Below are 18,821 nucleotides of genomic sequence, written 5' to 3'. Positions count from 1 at the left end.
AAATTTCATAAATAAACAGAAAATAAGTCTTCACAGCTGCATAAATGAACGCACTCTGTCCCGACGCCCTCCGACGTCCCACACAAGAATTACGGTCACTAATGGCTGCCATTGCAGAAAGCAAGATATAGGATTATCGGCGTGAAGTGAGAACTATTGCCCTTAGATAAATTAGAATTAGTCACCTACAGATTATAGTGTTATCATGAACGCTTTTGGCGCCATTGTGAAGTATTAATTTAATCAAATTTCCTTTTTGCATCAACACAGCTGTTTGAATGTTGGGAACGAGAATATTGAAGGACAGAAAGAGAGGAAAATGGAGACGAGAGGAGAGGGAGAAACGAACGGGCAGAGGGAGGGCCACGAAAATTACATAGTTACTCTTTGTAGTTCTCTATAATGTCTAATAATAAGGTTCACTTTAATTAAAACATTTCTGTTTCATAATCTTCCATGTTGATCTTATTTCCTATTAAGGAAATACGGAAAGAACCAGAACAACACACACTAAATCCCCACCCCGCTTGCTTGCTTGCTTGTTGGATTTATTGGCTATCAACCAGCGGCACAAGCCAAGGTTATTAAGCCAATGATTCCATTTTATTTTATCAATCTATAGAAGGTCATAAAGTTTTGTCTCCTTTAAAAAAGTGATTACTTTACTAATTATTTTTTCATTATCTGATAGTAGATTTTTAATATTTAATTCAATATTTTTCATTTGAAAGTAATTTTTTATATTCTGTCTTTTGTTATGGTATTTTTGACAGAATACCAGAATATGTGCCACTGAGAGGTGTCTAAGACAGTGGTCACATTGTGGAGGGAAATTTTTTTCGATGTAGGGAGTGAGGTGGGTTAAACGTGTGGCATTGACCCTCAGTCGGGCCAACACCACCTCCTCCCTTCTGTTTCTTCTGTGGGCTGTGTCCCACTGTTCGATTTCATTTTTGTACTTATTAATAGTGAGGTCGGTCCACTCACTCTGCCACAGGAGATGGATTTTTGCTTTTATAAAAGAGACAAAACACCTGAGATCTGTGTGGATAATACCAGGCTCCAGATCGCCAGTCGACCCGGCTAGTTTGTCAGCCTGTTCATTACCATGGATACCTGAGTGTCCAGGTACCCATATCAGTTTGATTGATTTATTGGCACTATGCATTTTACGAATGATATTACCCTGTATTTCATTATAGGTGGTTTCTAGTGATTTAATGGCTTTAATTGAACTTAAAGAGTCTGAAAAAATGACTATTCTATCGTGGGTCGTCGATAGGGCAAAATCTAAAGCTTTATCTATTGCAAAAAGTTCGGCAAGAAAGATCGATGTATGATTCGGCAATCGAAATCTCAACTGACATTCAGTCGACCATACACCCGCTCCCACACACTCGTCTGTCTTGGACCCGTCGGTATAAAGATGAAAAAAAGAAAGATGTTTAATTAGGATCTCTCTGAACCTCTGGCGTACCTCCACCTCCGACACCGTGGCTTTGGCTGTTGGTAGCCAGTCTAAAACGGTGGTGAAATTTGGGTTCTCCCACGGTGCTATATTTGACTGAACCAGGGTATCGATGGTAGAGAGATCTATACCGACTTTATCTATGAGGTCATGGAGTCTATTGCCCAGCGGCTTCCCGCCGCGTTGTTGGGGCCCTACCTGCGGCGCAAAACATCCCTATTTGGATGCTGGGGCTGCCTGGCTACCTTGGCGGCATAAGTCAGCTCAAGCTGGCCGCGTCTAAGACGGAGGGGAGGTACTCCCGACTCTACCTCTAGGCGCTCAATGCGAGTGCACTTAAGGGCTCCAAGACAGACGCGTAAACACGCATTCTGCACGACATTCAAACCTTTCAGAGTTGAGCTCGTTGCCGAGCCATACACGATTGACCCATAATCTACTTTAGACCTAATCAGGGATTTATATAACATCAGTAAAGACTTTCTATCAGCTCCCCATTTGTGTCCAGAAATGCACTTTAATAAATTGAGTGCTTTTTGACATTTATTCTTTAACTGACCAATGTGGTCTTTCCAATTCAATCTACTATCAAAGAGTAGACCAAGAAATCTAGCTGAATTTTGAATAGGTATTGGATGGTTGTCTAGAGTTAGCCTGATGTTGGGCTTTCTCCTATGTGTAAAAACCACGCCAATACTCTTTCTAATGGAAAACTTAAAACCCCACTGGAGGCCCCAGTTATGAATCATATCCAGTGCCAATTGGATCCGATTTGCCGAGAACTCTGCATTATTGCTGGAGTGCCATAATGCACAATCATCGGCGTACAGTGAGTATTTAAGATTTCGAGGAGGAGATGGTAAAATGTCATTTATCATACATAAAAATAAGGTGGGAGACAAGACACTTCCTTGTGGGACCCCGTTTGCCTGGACAAAAATGTCCGAGAAAGTGACGTTGTCAGAAAATAATTTGACAGAAAAAGTTCTGTCAGAAATGAAATTTTGGATAAAACAAGGCAAGTTTCCACGTAATCCGAAAGCATAAAGTTTTCTGAGTAGGCCATGTCATGTCGTAGGCTTTTTCTATATCTAAAAATACTGAAATCAAAAAATGCTTTTTGGCAAATGCCTCATGAATATGACTTTCCAGTTTTACTAGCTGATCGAGAGTTTGACGTCCCTTTCGGAAGCCGCACTGCTCGTCAACTAGTAAATTCCTGGTATTTAAAAAATGCAATAGCCTACTATTAACAATTCTTTCCATGACCTTGCATAAGCAGCTTGTCAACGCAATTGGGCGGTAAGAAATGGCGGATCTGGGATTTCCCCCTCCTTTCAATATGGGAATGATGTGGGCGAAGTGCCATGAATTTGGAAAAGTCTGGCTTTTCCAAATATCATTGTACACTTCTAGCAACTTAATCATGTCATCATGATTAAGATGCTTTATCATCTCATATCGAATCTCATCGGGGCCTGGGGATGTTCCTCTACAGGCTTCTAGGGCTCGGACAAGCTCATTCATTGTAAGATCTTTATTGTAATCAAAGTTATCTCCTGTGACAAAGTGAATTGGTTGCAGCTCGGCTGCTTCCTTGGTTGTCAGGAATGCAGGATTGTAGTTTTCCGAGCTGCTTGTATAAGAGAACTGCCTGGCGATTATGTTAGCTATGTCTCTAGGTGAATCGTAATTATTTCCCTCATGAATGATGTTTCTGATCTTTATTGATGATTTTTTTCTATTGATTTTATTAACTGTGGACCAAACCTCTGAGATCTTAGTGTTGCTATTGATCGTAGAGACAAAGCTTCGCCAGGAGTCTCTTTTGGCTTGTCTGATTGTTCTTCGAGCCCTAGCTCTCGCTTGTTTGTATTTGCGAAAGTTCTCATTTGTGATATTATTATGGAAAAGCCTGTAGGCCCTATTTCGTTCACATAGCGCCCTGCGGCAATCTGGTGTCCACCATGGAACTCTATGCTTAACGCTATCTGTCGAAGTCTTAGGGATGGTTGCCATTGCTGCATTTATAATACAATTTTGAACATTGTTTACTTTATCATCAATGGTTTCTCCAACAACTTCGAGCTTGACGCTCCTTGTGAAAGCGACCCAATCTGCTCTTTTTACGTTAAATTTGGGTGCTGAAGGCGTCCTCGTGTGTCGCATGAATATTGAATACAAATAGGAAGGTGATCGCTTCCCAACGAGTCGTCAATGGTGTGCCACAGGCACTTGGCTGCTAGTGTTGAAGAGACCAGTGATAGGTCAATGAAGCTCAAATTACCGGTATTATCGTCTATTCGCGTTGGACTACCATCATTTAGAAGAACCAGATCAGAGTCGTTGATCAACTTAACTACTTGCTCACCTCTACCATTCACCCGCAGGGAACCCCATGATGTATGACGAGCATTAAAATCACCTAAAATTAATTTATTATTTGGCAGACTGTCCTGAATAGCAAAAAGCCATCATAAATTAACATTTTATCAGGTGGACAGTAAGCTGAGCATATAGTCAGATACGTGTTATTGAATTTTACTTTGCATGCGACGTGTTCCAAAGTAGAATTAATCGTCACTTCAATGAAAGGGAGATTCTGGTGGATGTACATGGCGACTCCGCCTCCACCCCTTCCCTCTCGGTCTTTTCTACAAAGATGGTAGTTTCTTAGCGATACGACCTCGTCAGAGACTTGGTCGTTTAAATGGCTTTCTTGTAGTACGATAATATCGGGAGCATAGGACGAGGCTAATAATCTAAGAGAGTTTAATTTTGATCTAAGACTTCGACAGTTCCATTGTATAATGGTATACGCGTGGATTACGTTTTATGGGGTTTGGAAGTGCCTTGTCCGGCGGTTTTTATTTTCTTTTTTTGGGAGGGAGGCGCCTCTCCTCTCCCTCGCTTCCCGAGGGCCTCTCTCGGGAATTTTTGGAGACAGTAGCCTCCATGGCCTGCTCCCCTCCACTAGAGAGACGCCCGGCAGAAGATGATCTGCTCTTACGAGCAGAACTACCACCAGACGAAGTTCTAGTAGGGGTCGCCTGGACTAAGAGGTGTGATCCAGATTGTGATTTGGTATCATCCTCCTTATGATGCTTTTTTTGCTGGGTTGATTCAGCAATTTCCTTTATTGTTTTCGTCAATTCTTTAACTTGATTCATTAAATTTTTAACTGTTTCCTTTAATTCCGAAATTTCCTGGTCCTTAGCTGCGAGCTGCTGACTAATACTGCTTGCATTGGAAACGTTGTTAGTTACAGCTGAGGCGTAAGAAGTATTGGGTTTGCTTGTCAAACCTTCCACTTTCTTCTTGGCCTCACGGTAACTAATATCGTGTTCTCTCATGTATGCCAATGTCTCAGTCTCCGTCTTCAGGCTACTGCAATCAGCAGAACCTGACTGATGGGGACCTCCACAGTTAGCACACTTGAGGGTCTTTTCCTTGCATGTAGTAGTATCATGAGCTCCAGCACATTTACCGCATATAAATTTGTCTGTATCTTTATCATTGCATCGTAATGAGGTGTGTCCAAATTTTTGGCATCTATTACAATGCATTGGTTTTTGGATATAGGGTCGAACTTGAACGATCTCATACCCAACTTTAACAGTACTTGGAATTTTGTTAGAAGAAAAAGTCAAGAAACACAATCCGGTTTTTACTCGCACATCTCCATCTTTCTTAGCCAAACAATTTACGTCTACTACGCTCTGGTCTTTCATGGCCTCAAGAATTTCACTTTCTTCCATTGTCCTCAAATCCCTGTGAAAGATTACTCCCTTACAGGTATTTGGGCCAACAGGAATAGTTACTTTAACTTGTAAGTCATGAATTTGCGTCAGTTTAAGCAAATTCTTAACCTGAGATTTAAATTGTAACTTAACAAGGAGGCTGCCATCTCGCAATTTTCGGACAAAATCAAACCCGCCTTCCACTTGACCATCAAGGACCTTCTTGATGATAAAGGGGTTGACATTCTGCAAGGATTGATTTTCTTTCACGCATCGAATGTTCAAGCACCTTGCGTTCTCTGGAGGGATATCAATATGTCTTCTGGGTCGGTCATTGGTCGGGGTTCCATTTTTAGTCAAATTTGTCTTAGAAAGGTTCTGAGTCGCCCCTCCTCCTTGGGGAGGAGGAAGGGTAGCCGGGGATCAATCATACTAGGGTGTCGGACCAGGTCCGATCCCTGGGCCAAAGCCCGTTGTCCTGAAGGACTACCTTTCCCTTAACTATTGTATATCAACCTAATCCCAATAGCTAAGAGAGGATAATAAAAAACAAGTCTTTCAGTTAAACGTCCTCGCCCCCCCTTAGTGGAAGCCTGGCTGCTTTCTCCAGTACCAACTAAGGGATCGGAGTTGGTGTGTAAGGCACCTTCCTACCGCCGAACCTGCCTATTGCGAGGGACGGTAAGTCACTGCCCACCCCCCAAGCGAATACAGGAGCTCACAAGGAGACTCCCGTAGGCTCAGGAAAGTCACACCAGAAAAATAGAAAAAATTCAGGGGGAGAAAAAAGTTGCGCCCGAAGGACGCCCCAGGCTACTGGGCCTCCCTACCCAGGGGTCACAGCCCGTAAGGGCTACCCTGGAGTAGAAGAGAGCTGCGGGTCTGGGGTGGGGGCTGACTACTCTACTTCTACTACTAGTCTCGTGTCACCTTCAAATTCAAAGCACTGAAGGTGCAGAAAAGCACTTAAAGTGCACAAAATCTGAAAAACAGTGTTTTACTCGACTATTTTACTTTAATTAAACACAGAAACAACCAAATGTCAAGCAAAACGAGAGGCCCCGGAAACCAGGGTAGCTCTGGTGTCACAAGACTTATATTTTAATTGCTGCTGCGTTACAAAAAACGGTGTGAGTACATCAGTTTCTCATACACGAGTGGTCCCCACCCCGCCCGCTTCGGCCGCGAGATATACACACAAAGAAAAGGAAGAAAAAATGGACTTCAGGAATCTAGTCCAGAGCATAAGTAATGCGATTTTTTCTCAACACAACGACATCTACATGAACTCAGGTGATTTATAACGAGTTTTATTAGAGATTGAGATTATCCACGAAATAATGTATATATATATATATATATATATATATATATATATATATATATATATATATATATATATATATATATATATATAAATATGTATATATATATATATATACATATGTACCTATACCTATATATACCTATATACATGTATATATATGAATATCTATCTATGTATCTATCTATATATATATATATATATATCTATATATATATATATATATATATATATATATATATATATACTGCATATATATATATATATATATTATATATATATATATATATATATATACTGTATATATATATATACATATATATACTGTATATATATATATACATATGTATATATATATATATATATATAAATATATGTATATATATATAAATATATAAATTTATATACATATATATGTATATATTGAAACAAACACACACACACACACACACACACACACACACACACACACACACACACACATCTTTCTTTACCTTTTGTAGGTCCTATTTGTTGATTTCCAGAACTTGTGTTTTCTTGCGTGGTAGTCTCTTCTGCTTCCTCTTCATCACCTTCCAGCCCTTCCTCTAACTTCTTTAGTATCATATTACTGATATTTTTCGCTTCCTGTAGGAGCGTAAGCACGCCAGAAGTTTTGTTCAGGTTGAAGTTGCCGCTAGCAATTATTTGCCAAAATTCATATGCCTTAAGTCTCAGTTCACCATATTCAAACTTCATTTCCCATTCCAGTATGTTGGTGTCAATGTCCGTATCATTATTTCCATTGGACATATCGAAAGTTGTACTTTCCAATACAAAGGTCTTATTTTCAACATCTTTTAAAGCTAGCAATAAGTGTCTAACTATGCAGTATAGACCTTCGGTGTGGTTACATCCTGCATACTGATTTTCTAAATTGATTTCAGAACTTGTGTTACTACCAGCTGTTTCTGTGGAACTGCTTAAAGAACTGTGGCTTTGCAGTAAACTCATTGAATAATCTATAAATTGGTTCAGTTGCTTGAGGAAACTGATATGCATGATGTGCATAGCTCTTCTATAAACTTTATTAGCATCCAAGGATAATTGTTCTAGTATTTCCGTGGCTGGAATGTAGCTGTCAATAATACTCCTTCTCAGGTCGGAGGTACTATTGGAATCAAACAAACGTGGACTTGCTTGCCACATTTCCTCGAGTTGCATAAAGTACAAATCTAGTTCTCTCATACGTATCATTTTTACGCCATCGTCAGTTCCCAACGTCTCTAGTGTGGCTTTTATGTTAGCAGTGACACGTTGAATCCTTTGCAACATCTTTTCTTCAATATTTAGTTGATTACCGCTGAAACCATTTTCCTTTTCTTCTGATGAATCATTCGCCATATTTTTCATTTGTCCCAAGAGATTGTCATATTGCTCTAGTGACGTTGTCGCTAGTGTGTATGAGAAGATTTCCTTGTTTAGGTAAGCCATTTCTTCAGCTTCTGTCAATAGTTCATTAAGACGCATCAAGAGAGTGATATTAGCATCAAGGAGACTGTACTTCCACATACGGAACCATGGCACTCCCTCGGCTTCAGAAGGCAGAATCACTACAAGTTCCTCCATGAGATCTCTAAAGGTAATAACAGACATTCCATCAATACTTTCCATATCATATGTCCACAGCATCATAATGTTATTTCCTTCTTCAAGTTTCATACTAAAGTGATTGTTGCTCATTGCAAAACTAGCATTTGATATTGTTATACTAGTAACGTTAGCTTTATCATCAGTAGTTGGAGACTTTGTTGGGGAATCATTATCATGTAGATCATCAACTCCAGTTACAATATCACTCCATAGTCGGGTCTTGTCGATGGAATCCTTTAGTATGTCAATCGCATCTCGGAGCACGAGTACCCTAGTGCTTGCTTTGCCGTATAACATTTGTGTTTTTAGTGAAGTAAATAGTGTCATGAAATTCTCAATAATGTTAGCTGCATTTGTTACAGTTGTGCCATCAACCTTTATACCTTCTTTAATAAGGGACCTGATGCGCTGGACGACATTTGCTATGCGTTGCAGGACGCTAAAATGAGACGATTTCTTGAAGGAGAAAAGAACAGTGTAGATTTCAAGGAAATTGGACATTGTTTCACTAACGTTCTCTTCCTGGCCTTTTAAGTTTGAAATATCTTTCAGCAATTCTGCTAGTAAATGGTGCAGATCTTTGTAGATGTATGTCACTTGTGATGATCTGCTCAGTTCGAAGCCACTTGTTAACATATCAAGACTATGAATATCTTTTTTCTTTTGGCGCATTTTTTCATACTGAAGGACGTGAGCCGAAAAGAAACCATGAAGTTCGCCTAAAAATTCCTTAGATTCATTCAAGACGGAAACGAGATTGCTGACATCGAGTACTTCACCCGCTACTGCTGTATTCAAAGAACTTAGATCATAAACTAGCATCCTACACAAGGTGACGGCTTCTTTGGAGATGAAGCCAAAACCTTTGGCAAAGGTTTCATAATATCCAACTATGGAGTCAATAATTGCACTGTCCCCCATATTTCCATGATCCTGCATGCCCTCCAGACTTGACTGTATCCTTGTAGTCATACGTCGTAATTGCTTCAGCATGTAAAACGATTCGTGCACTTCTATGGCTGCTTCGCTTCCATGACTAATCACTGTGATTTGATCTAACAGTCTGGAAATATCGAGGTATAATTCGGGAATACCGCTTGCCATTTCTATCTCTTCGGAAAGCAAACTACTTAACAGTAAAGAATATTTTCTTAATTTCCTATAATCACTCTTCTCTATTGTAGAAATGTTGCTGAATAATCGATCTGTGACATTTCTAATGCTGGTAATGGTATCAGTGAATTCAGAGGGACTCTCTTCTGACTGAGTATCACTGGTAACACGTCCAATATGAACAAACAGTACCTTGTGCATATCACTTATTGCTTCCTTAGTTCTCAGTATTAGATCTACCTCATCATAATAAACCAGAGTTGTTATTGCAGCTTCTTTCATATCTGTTAGATCTTCTATCAATTGTAACATTTCTATGAGGTACTGAATACCAGTGCCTGGCTTCACTTGTACATCATCAAAGTTGAAGCCAGAGAGATGCTCGCCGAGGTTGATTGGCAAAAACTCGATATAAGAAGTGATATTAATAAGGAAGCGGTAGGCGTTAGTAATTGTTTCCACTACAGCAAATTCTGTATCTGTTATTTCACCGATATTCTGTGTCAGATTAACTAGTGAAAGCCTAACACTTTCAAGGTTGTTCTGATCACCACTTAAAATTCTCGAAGTTCTACTGTGAATGGCATGCATCTTGGAGTTTTCAGCATATCGCAGTGAGGTGGTACTCATATATGCAATTCTGTTCCTGACATTCATTGCATCTACAATCTTACTACCATGCACTAGTAAGTTTTGTCTTAGAACAGTCGCCATTCGTGACAGCTCCATCACATCATATCTAGACACTGTGTACAAATTGTCAATTACTTTTGAAATATGCATATTCATGTCAGCAATATCGCTTACAATAGTCATCGTACGATTTGTATCCATATCAGCGTCATGAGCAAAGCTTGTTAACATATGTGAAGAAATCCTCACAATACTCATCCAAATGCTTTCTCTCATTCCAGACTCCAAGGTTACAGCCAGGTCATCTAGAGCCCAAATAAGTTCAGTATAATATGGTGCGTCACTAATGGTGCATGAGCCCCGAATCAGTGGCAGCAGAGAAGAAACATGTCTTTCAACTGTCTCTAAATCAACTTGGACAGGGTTTATAAAGCCATATTCAATGGTTATATATAAATCATGAACTTCCTCTACGTTGGCATCATTTCCTGCTTGACCAGTCATTTGAGGAACACAGCCTAATAATGTCCGTAGCTGCGTAAAGTACTGATAACGCATTTTCATTTCAGAATACTGACTCATTTCTAGACTCTCACTTGTGATTCTTTCAGCTGTTGCCATGATGGTGTCTCTCGTAGCCATTAAGGTTACCCTTAAATCCTCTAGTTCTGGTATTGATACTGACCCACCGACTGCACTGATCTCATACAGTTCTGTCAATAACTGTTGACATTTTGTGATCTGATATTGTTCAATCTTACCAAATGACCATTCATTAAAAATGACAATAGAATCCAAAACGATCTTCTGAAGCCTCTCAGAAAGCCTTGGATTCAATACTGCACTGCCATCATGAGAGTCAGTTAGTCCAGTTACAAACTGTGTGTAATTTTCGACAACAATTTGAGCACTTCCAAACGTGTAGTGATTCTGCAGACTTACGGAATCAATGACGGCATCCATTGCATTCTCCTTAAACAAATTCTTCAGATTCGCTTGAGAATTCTCAAGGAAAAGTTGCCAGATATGTAAATCAGGAATTGACATGCCTTCAGTTATACTGAATGCTTCGATATCTTGGACGGATTTTTTAAAGCTGTACATGGAACTCTTGTTTACTGATGATCTCATGAGGCTAAAATGAATAAGCATATTAGTAATGACATTAAAGCTTTCTAATTCCGTTTTGTTCAGTTCTTCCACATTAAGTTCGCTGCCTATGGTTATTGTCCAATTCTTTACAACAGTTTGGAGTTTACTCGTAATGACAGAGGCTTCCTGGAATACTATTGCAGCTTCACTTGTCTGCGCCAACGAAGAAATGTCTCCCAGTTTGACATTGATGCTAGTCTGAGTTTGGCTAATGAGGGAATTCAGGTTTTCAAGTATTGTAAGGCTAACAAGAGTGCTCGTTTTGTTCATAAGTGACTTAATGCTGCTTAATGAAGAAGCCACTGCTTTCATCGAATCATACTTGATATTATCAATATCTGCAAGAATGACTTGTAATAGAAGACTTAATTTAGACAGTGCGGTCTCCTCTTTCTGGGTTTGTTGCCCATCATTGCCCTCATTTCCACTTGATATAGACACAGTTGCAATTAGAGATGTAATTGCACTTTGAGCCTTATTCAGTAGGGACTGGCATTCACCAAGAATGTAATATTGTGTAGAAAATCGCTTAACATCCTCAAACTGCACTGATGATAGGCTGTTGTCATTGAGCTGACTTTCAGTGTTTAGGGATGACTGGGAGATAAGCACTGTTTGAACTAGTTGACTTGTTGTCTGTATCAGTGAAGAAAATTCTGTGGTATCTATGCCAACGTCTGAAGTTTGACTTGTGGTAATGGAAGCACTGAGTGTTAAAGAAAACTCTCTAAGGGTAGCAAGCACATGATCATTGATTGAATAGATATCATCAATAGATTTAAGAGTATTCTGTAAACCATCAAGAGCAGCTTTTGTCTCTGCTGTGCCTTTTCCCTCCTTAGCAATTAGGCTAAGAGTTTCCATGTTTGAGGTGAGAAGACGGCTGGTGTCTTCCAAGATATAGAACGTATTCCTGATATCCACAGACGATTCCATAGATTGAACTGATATGCTTATTTTCGCTGAGGCAGAAACCAAAATAGTCAGTGACTTTGTGAAGAAATTTCGATGGAACTCTTTAAAAGTGGTTGTAGGATCAGTACTTATGAATTTGGTGACAAGATTGATAAATCTTTGAGTATTGGGCTCTTGGAAGTTCATGTTACCTGTAGCCCATTGTTCTGCAATGCCCATAATAAGGTATATGGTTTCACGCTGATCTGCTGAAGTATCGTTTCTCCCTAAATCGTTTACAGCTTCGTCACTGCCACTGTTACTATCAAGCATGCTTCCAAACAAATAATTTTCTATTATGTTGGTAAAGTGTGATAGTGAGATTTGGACATCCCTGATTTGCATGATTAATTCCATGGCTAACAAACCTGCTTCTGTCTGCTTATCAACAATTTTATAATGTTCTAAAATTTCTATTGTCTCTTGTAAGTAGGTGATTCCAGATCCTTGGGACACCGAGATACTTGAGAGCTCATATGACTGCAAAACTTCACTAAATTCTTCTGGAACGAACGGCCAGTCATGTGTAAATTGCGTGAGATATTCATATAGGTCTGCTATGTTGGCATTCGATTCATAGGAGGTTATCATTTCTCCTAAAGTCTTCTTGATTGCAGACAGTGCTGAAACTGTTGAAACTATGGCTGTTCTTGATGATGCAAAGGATGCTGATATCAATTTGGCAGTTTCCATTCTATTCAGAATTTCCAGATTAGAAGATGCCCTGTAGCCAAGAAGAGCCAGCTGTCTCATGAGTTGCGAAATAAAAGCGATCTTTGTAGTTTTTGTACTGACAGCCTCCACTACCTTTTCAAAACCGATATTTATCTCGTGAATGTCTGTAGCTTTGATGAAATTTATATCAATTTTGTTCAACAATAAACTCAAACGAGTTACCTCATCCACTTCAACAACATCATCTGATGTAGATTTGCTGAACTTCATAATAGACTGGTAAGCTTTTACAGCAACACTATGAGCAGCATTCATATACACAGTTTGTTTCTCTTTTCTCTGCAGTTTTTGGACTTCAGTGAGCATTACAGAAAGTCGAGATAGCTGCTGCTTCATTAACAATCTAAGATTTTCCATTCCTTCAATTTGAACTCCACTGCTCGTCCTGAAGTTAGTCAACAGTTCCACGTATTCTTCTAACATTACGACCTCCTCTAATGTGGGAATGTCAATATTTTGCAAGAATTTAGCCATCTCTACAATTACAGGAAGACTCAGGGGAGATTCTGTTTGCTGGGATGCAGTTTCAATGTCTTTAAGAATATCCATCATTCTCGTAAGGGATGAAGTTACTTTAGCCAAGACATTTACTTCCATCTCACTCGATTGTATAGCATATGATCTTGCGATATTGATGGATAATGCAATCTTTGCAGTCTTAGCTATCTGCATTAGAGAAGTAAGTGTTTTTATCCGTGTATTGTTAGGCATGCTATTGCTTATATCTCGAAGGACCAAGATGGAATCCTCAAAATCGCCAATCGATTGCAAGAGCTTTTCAGACGATCCTGCTTCTATTCCTTGGAAGATCTCAAAAAGTTTGTGAAACACTGGGTGATCAAAGTCGTGTTGTCCTTTGTCTTCCCTGGACTGCAATTCCTGGAGCAAGTCAATAGTCTCAGCTACACGTATTTGAATGCGCTTTTCCTTATAAACCTTTGTGAAATACTCTGCTTCAAACATGCCCTCAATCATTTGTACCATTAAAGAGCTCTTCATTCGTTTACTTATGGCGGTAACTTCTTCAAGATTCTGGATGAGTATCCCTGGCATTTCAATTCTTTCCCGCTTTTTCTCTAATTTCTGTACAAGTCCTCTGAACTGCTGAATATCAAGAGCAGAAGCAGATCCACCTTCAATCTGGTAGAGGATGGAAAGTGATTTTTCAATTTCCAAAATCTTAATAGGTTCAGCATCGATGGTTGGTTCTCCAATGGAGGTTACTAGGTTTACAAAGAATATAGAAGCATCTGCCACAATTCCTTCTGCATTCTGAATCAGTGTTAGATGTTTCTCCTTACTTGCTTCTACTTGTAAGACTTCAATCTCAACAGAGATTTTAATCAGAAGCTCATCAGTGATTTTGATAAGATTTGCAATACCCTTGATAAATCCATTCATTGAAAGAATTATTTGTACCTGCATCATAGTTTTATCAAAGAACAAGAGAGATTCTGTGGTGATTTCATAAATGTTTTCTTCAAAAGAAAACAATTTAAGTTGGATGTCGTTGATAATGACATTGTCTTCACTTTCTTCTGTTGCCTCTCCTACTTCTGAAACATTCTGTATAAGATTTTGAAGCATTCTCAGTTTGGTTTTTGTTTCCATAAATATTTCTGATTGTATTTGCTTCTCCATTTGAGCCTTGAGTTGTGGTCTTATAATTTTGATTTTGTTGGTCAGAGTAGTAGTCGCTGTTATAGTTGCTTCAGCCACACTAGAATTTCCTACGAAAGCAACTCCAATCATCTTGATATTGTTCAAGATTTCTTCTGTTCGTATAATGGTCTGTTGGGTGAAGCTGTGAATGTCAACTGTTAGTAAAGCTATTAGTTCAAACATTCTATTGTCTGCAACATATGTTTCTTCAATTTCAAATGACATGTTGGTAAGAGCTTCATTAATTTGGATCATAAGCATCTCTGTTTTTTCTAGAACTCTCAATACCTCTGTTTTTTCACCAATCACTGTAAAGACATTACTGTTTCCTTTGACTTCCACAACTTTGCTGGAAGCAATAACTTTTAACTTTCTCAAGCCACTTATTCCAGCAACAGTCGTTTGTGTAATGGATTCTAGGATTCTAGCTCTTCTTTCTAGAATTCCCACCTGCTCCATACTAAGAGACTCCACAGATAAGCTACCTACAAAGTCGATGAGCTCCGTCACATTGCCGTTTTCTTCCTCCTTCAAAGTAAGATTTATCTTTTTAGTTGAATCTGATACAGTGGCAATAATCCTTTCAAGAGCTATTATACCTGCAGTAGAGGTCATCTTCTTGAAGTTTCGTCGAATGTTCCTACGAACATTTGTTTGCTCTTTTGTAACCCTGTCTTGCATCATTTCTGTACTGGCTATTGCTCTATCAAGAGCATTTATTCCTATCCCGGGAATGATTGTTATATTATGTAATGATGTTAGGATCACCTCTAAAGTCAGGATATATTCCTCTGAAATTTCGCTATCCACACTCAGAACTCTCAAAAGTTCAATGACTTCCTCAGAACTGATTTCACTACTTACTGTTCCAATATCGATCACAAAGGTTCTTAGAACAGTATGCATCTGAGAAAGAACACTTACAGCTCTGTCCATTGTACTGACAATCATTTGATTGCTTGAGAGACGTTTGTTTTCTTCAAGTTCTACAATTGTGGATACTTTAACACTTGCAACTAGATCCATGGCTTTTGACATTTCATCAAAGCTGACTTCATCCTTGTCATATATATAGTAAAGATCTTGTAAGATAAACTCAAGCTTATCAGTTATAACCCTTGTAACTTTACTATTCACCATTCCCGACATTAGGTTAGCAAGCGCTTTAATGACAGGTTGTGTTGACATTTCACTAAAACCGTCGATATCAGTAAAATATTCCACAGCAAGAGACATTTCCTTTTCGATATCAGAAAGAAGGATTACGGCTTTAGCTAAAATGTCTATTTGAATGCGCACCTCCTGAATGGACACTAGAGACGCTTTTCCCTCATGTGCTTTGGATATGGCATCCTGAGTAACAGCCTGCATCTGGAATATACCAGGTATCATCGTCTCCGGCGAAGCGGAGCCCTTGACTGTCCTTAGCATCTCAAGGCTATCCTCAAAGGATTCGATGGTTCCTCTCGGGAAATGGGAATTGGTAGCATTTTCTATGATACTAATTATGGAGAATACCTTTTCATCATTTTTACCGACGGTGGTCGCGCCTTCAGTGAGAGAGATTATAGCAGCTGCCTCTTTCTCAATATCTTCTAGGAGACTAATGATTAAGGAGTATGAATGTATCTGTTCCCCAACTTTATCTTCTTGTTCACTGATACGTACTATAGCAACAGCACTTGTAGCTTTAACAGCACTTAACAAGTCTATAACATTACCAATTCCTTCATGTGAATCAAGTTTTTCTAATATGAATTGTACATTCGAGAACATTTCTTTGATTTCTAATACGTCATGTTCACTGGTTGAATCAATGTTTGAAGTTATTTGTTTGAGTTTATTCATTACTAAACTGATGTCCTTGTTCATCTCTCCCACAAGCTGAGAAGGTCTGAGCTTTCCAATGGTAACTTCTAATCCCTGAGTGATTACATTTGTAACTTGATAAATCATGGTCACTCTGCGCACAATCAACAGTCTTTCATATGAGACTTCAGCTTGTGTCCTGCGATCCCTTAATGAGTTTCTAGCCTGGATAGTAGAATCCAGGAGTGATTCAAAATTCTCAAGTTTTTCTTTGTTCTCCACCATCTCATGAAGTTTCTCAGAGAGACTACTTACCTCTCTCAAGTCTGGTCGGAAAGAACTATTTCTGCTTATTGTAGTCATCAAGTCTGTAAAACTCTCTGTATCAAATGGAGCACTGCTTGTAATTGTTGTTATTTGTCTCATTTCTCTTAAAGAAAGGAAAGTGAGCTGAATATAGTGTAATAGATCATGCAACACTATTAATTCAGTTGCTGTATTATGCTGTTCTCTTTCGAAAGAGACCCTTTCATTAATTTTATTATCCACTTCTGCTACCAAGGAAAGTGCATACTCAATATCGTACGTATATCCTGTTATCATTGTAGCATCGTTGGTGTTCAGAACAATATCTGAAACATCACTCATAAATATCTCAAGAACCTGGATATCATTCTCTGTAAGACTGCTCACTTGTTCTTTTATAGAAAGAATGTAAGTGACATAGTTATCAATAACTTCTTTCTTGACAACAGAATCACTTGATGCAGGGTCAACTCTTAATAGTTGATGCATAAGGATACTCATTTCTGTATTTAGTCGCTGAATAGTCAAGAATACATTAGCCTTACCAAGGTCTAACTGTTTCATTTTCAATGTATGTCTAAAGATTGTTTCTGCCTGACTGATTTTCATTATTGCCACCTCTAAGTTGGTAATTTGACTGACATTTTTACCATCTCTCATATCCATGATTAAGATTTCCAACAGTTTTGTCGTTTGCTGTAAGGTGGATATTTCCTCAGCAGAGATGCTTATAACGTTTCTGCTCATGGCATTGACAGTATCCATTATGCTACTTACCAACGATGATTCCCCTCCTTCTGAAGCTGAATTGCTAAGACTCTGTAGGTCTCTAAGTAGTTGTAGAGTATATGAAATCAAGGCTATCGATTGTTCTGTTCTTAATGCCAAAGCATTGTCTAGACTATTTTCCTCTTTCAACATTATTTGGCCATCTAAGTTGGTCTCCAATATCGTTAAAGTATGCAGTAGCGTGTCTAAACCAGAATACGCACCAGTCAGTTCCGAAACTTTTTCCAGCAAACTTGTCACTGTTACAACTGATTTCAATTTGATATTAGTAACGCTTTTGCTCCAAGACTCGAGCTGTGCTTGAATCTCATCAATATATATGTTAGGTGACAATGATGTTCCTTCTTCTAAGTTTAAGTGCAAATGGCTAATGACTTTGTGCATTTCATTCACCAACGTGTTAGCAGAAGAAATTACTTCTATCGTTTGCTCATTCTGAACAGATTTCTTGAGGGTTGTCAACGCCTTTTCTTTGAACTTGGCAGCTTTTCTAGTGACGGCCTCCAATTTCTTGAACTCACTGTTTGGCTCCATTTTTGTTATCCCCACCACATTTTCTACAAACGCAGCTAGTGCTACTTCGGCCTGTAAGAGGTCAGTTTCTTGTGGTGTATACATTGTAGAAGAAAAAAGATCCATGTACAGTTTAAGTGTGTGAATGTTAGTTATCATGGCTTCGGATGCAGACTCACTAGAAGTGGTCGCCACTTTTGTCATGAGATCGGTGACAGTTGCTTGTGTAGATGATATGATATCTGTCATTTTTTCGACTTGTTGAATGGTTAATATACTCTTTTCTTTTTCTCTGTATTCTTCTATCCTAAGAGTTGTCTTGTCTTTTACTGCATGTGCCTTTTGCTGAAGTTCCTGAAGGCTTTTATGATCAGTCAAAGTATTTGATTCAGAAAGGTCAAGGAGCTGTGAGTTATAATGTTCTAGTTCTCTCACGAATTCAATAGTAACATGATCTATATCCAGATCATTCATGAAATTCAATATATGCGTGATGATTCCATTTTCCTGACCGGACGACTGGGAACTGCTCTTAAGAATTTTCTCAGCTGTGTTCATTAGGGAGTCCACAAGGAAGGAAACATGATAGATGGTGTCTAATTTATCTGCGATTAATTCGTTAGATGCGACCTGCTCTATCTCAGTCATTACTGCTCCTGCTAATTTAGTATTAGCAGAGTCGAGTTCTTTAAGGTTTGTAATTGTGAATGCATCCCCATGAAGAATTGACTGGGCAATGAACTCAAATGATTTTATTTCTGCTATGTGTATTTCGGTAGCAGATCTAAGAGATCCCTGTAGGAATATTAATGTTGAGATGAGTTCCTGCGATATTGTGACAGATTTAGTAAGTGCTCCTTCAGGATTGGAATTCATTGAGTCCTTCAGTAAAGTTATCATTTCCTTGACAATTTGTGTAGCACTAAACAAATCATCCAGAAGAATCCCTTGCGTTTGAGACTTCTCCGTGATCTTATTCCTCTTATTTAGT

At 38.8% G+C, this 18,821-nt stretch overlaps 1 protein-coding gene across 1 annotated transcript in view; it reads right to left on the bottom strand.

The window, feature by feature from the left end:
* LOC147469516 (uncharacterized) overlaps positions 1 to 18,821 on the bottom strand; it is a 44,599-nt gene that overhangs the window by 2,377 nt on the left and 23,401 nt on the right. Inside the window, exon 2 of the mRNA XM_086549097.1 lies at positions 7,027 to 18,821. This exon is cut by the window's right edge and continues 781 nt beyond it. Coding sequence (XP_086405223.1) covers positions 7,027 to 18,821 — 11,795 coding nt within the window. The remainder of the gene's footprint in view (positions 1 to 7,026) is intronic.

This window comes from Penaeus japonicus, unplaced genomic scaffold (genome assembly GCF_977035675.1).
Source record: "Penaeus japonicus unplaced genomic scaffold, GWHDUDI00000001_assembly GWHDUDI00000021, whole genome shotgun sequence".
Classification (NCBI taxonomy): Eukaryota; Metazoa; Arthropoda; class Malacostraca; order Decapoda; family Penaeidae; genus Penaeus; species Penaeus japonicus.
Note: the sequence above shows the minus strand (reverse complement) of the source record. Positions and strands in the feature narration are given on the sequence as shown.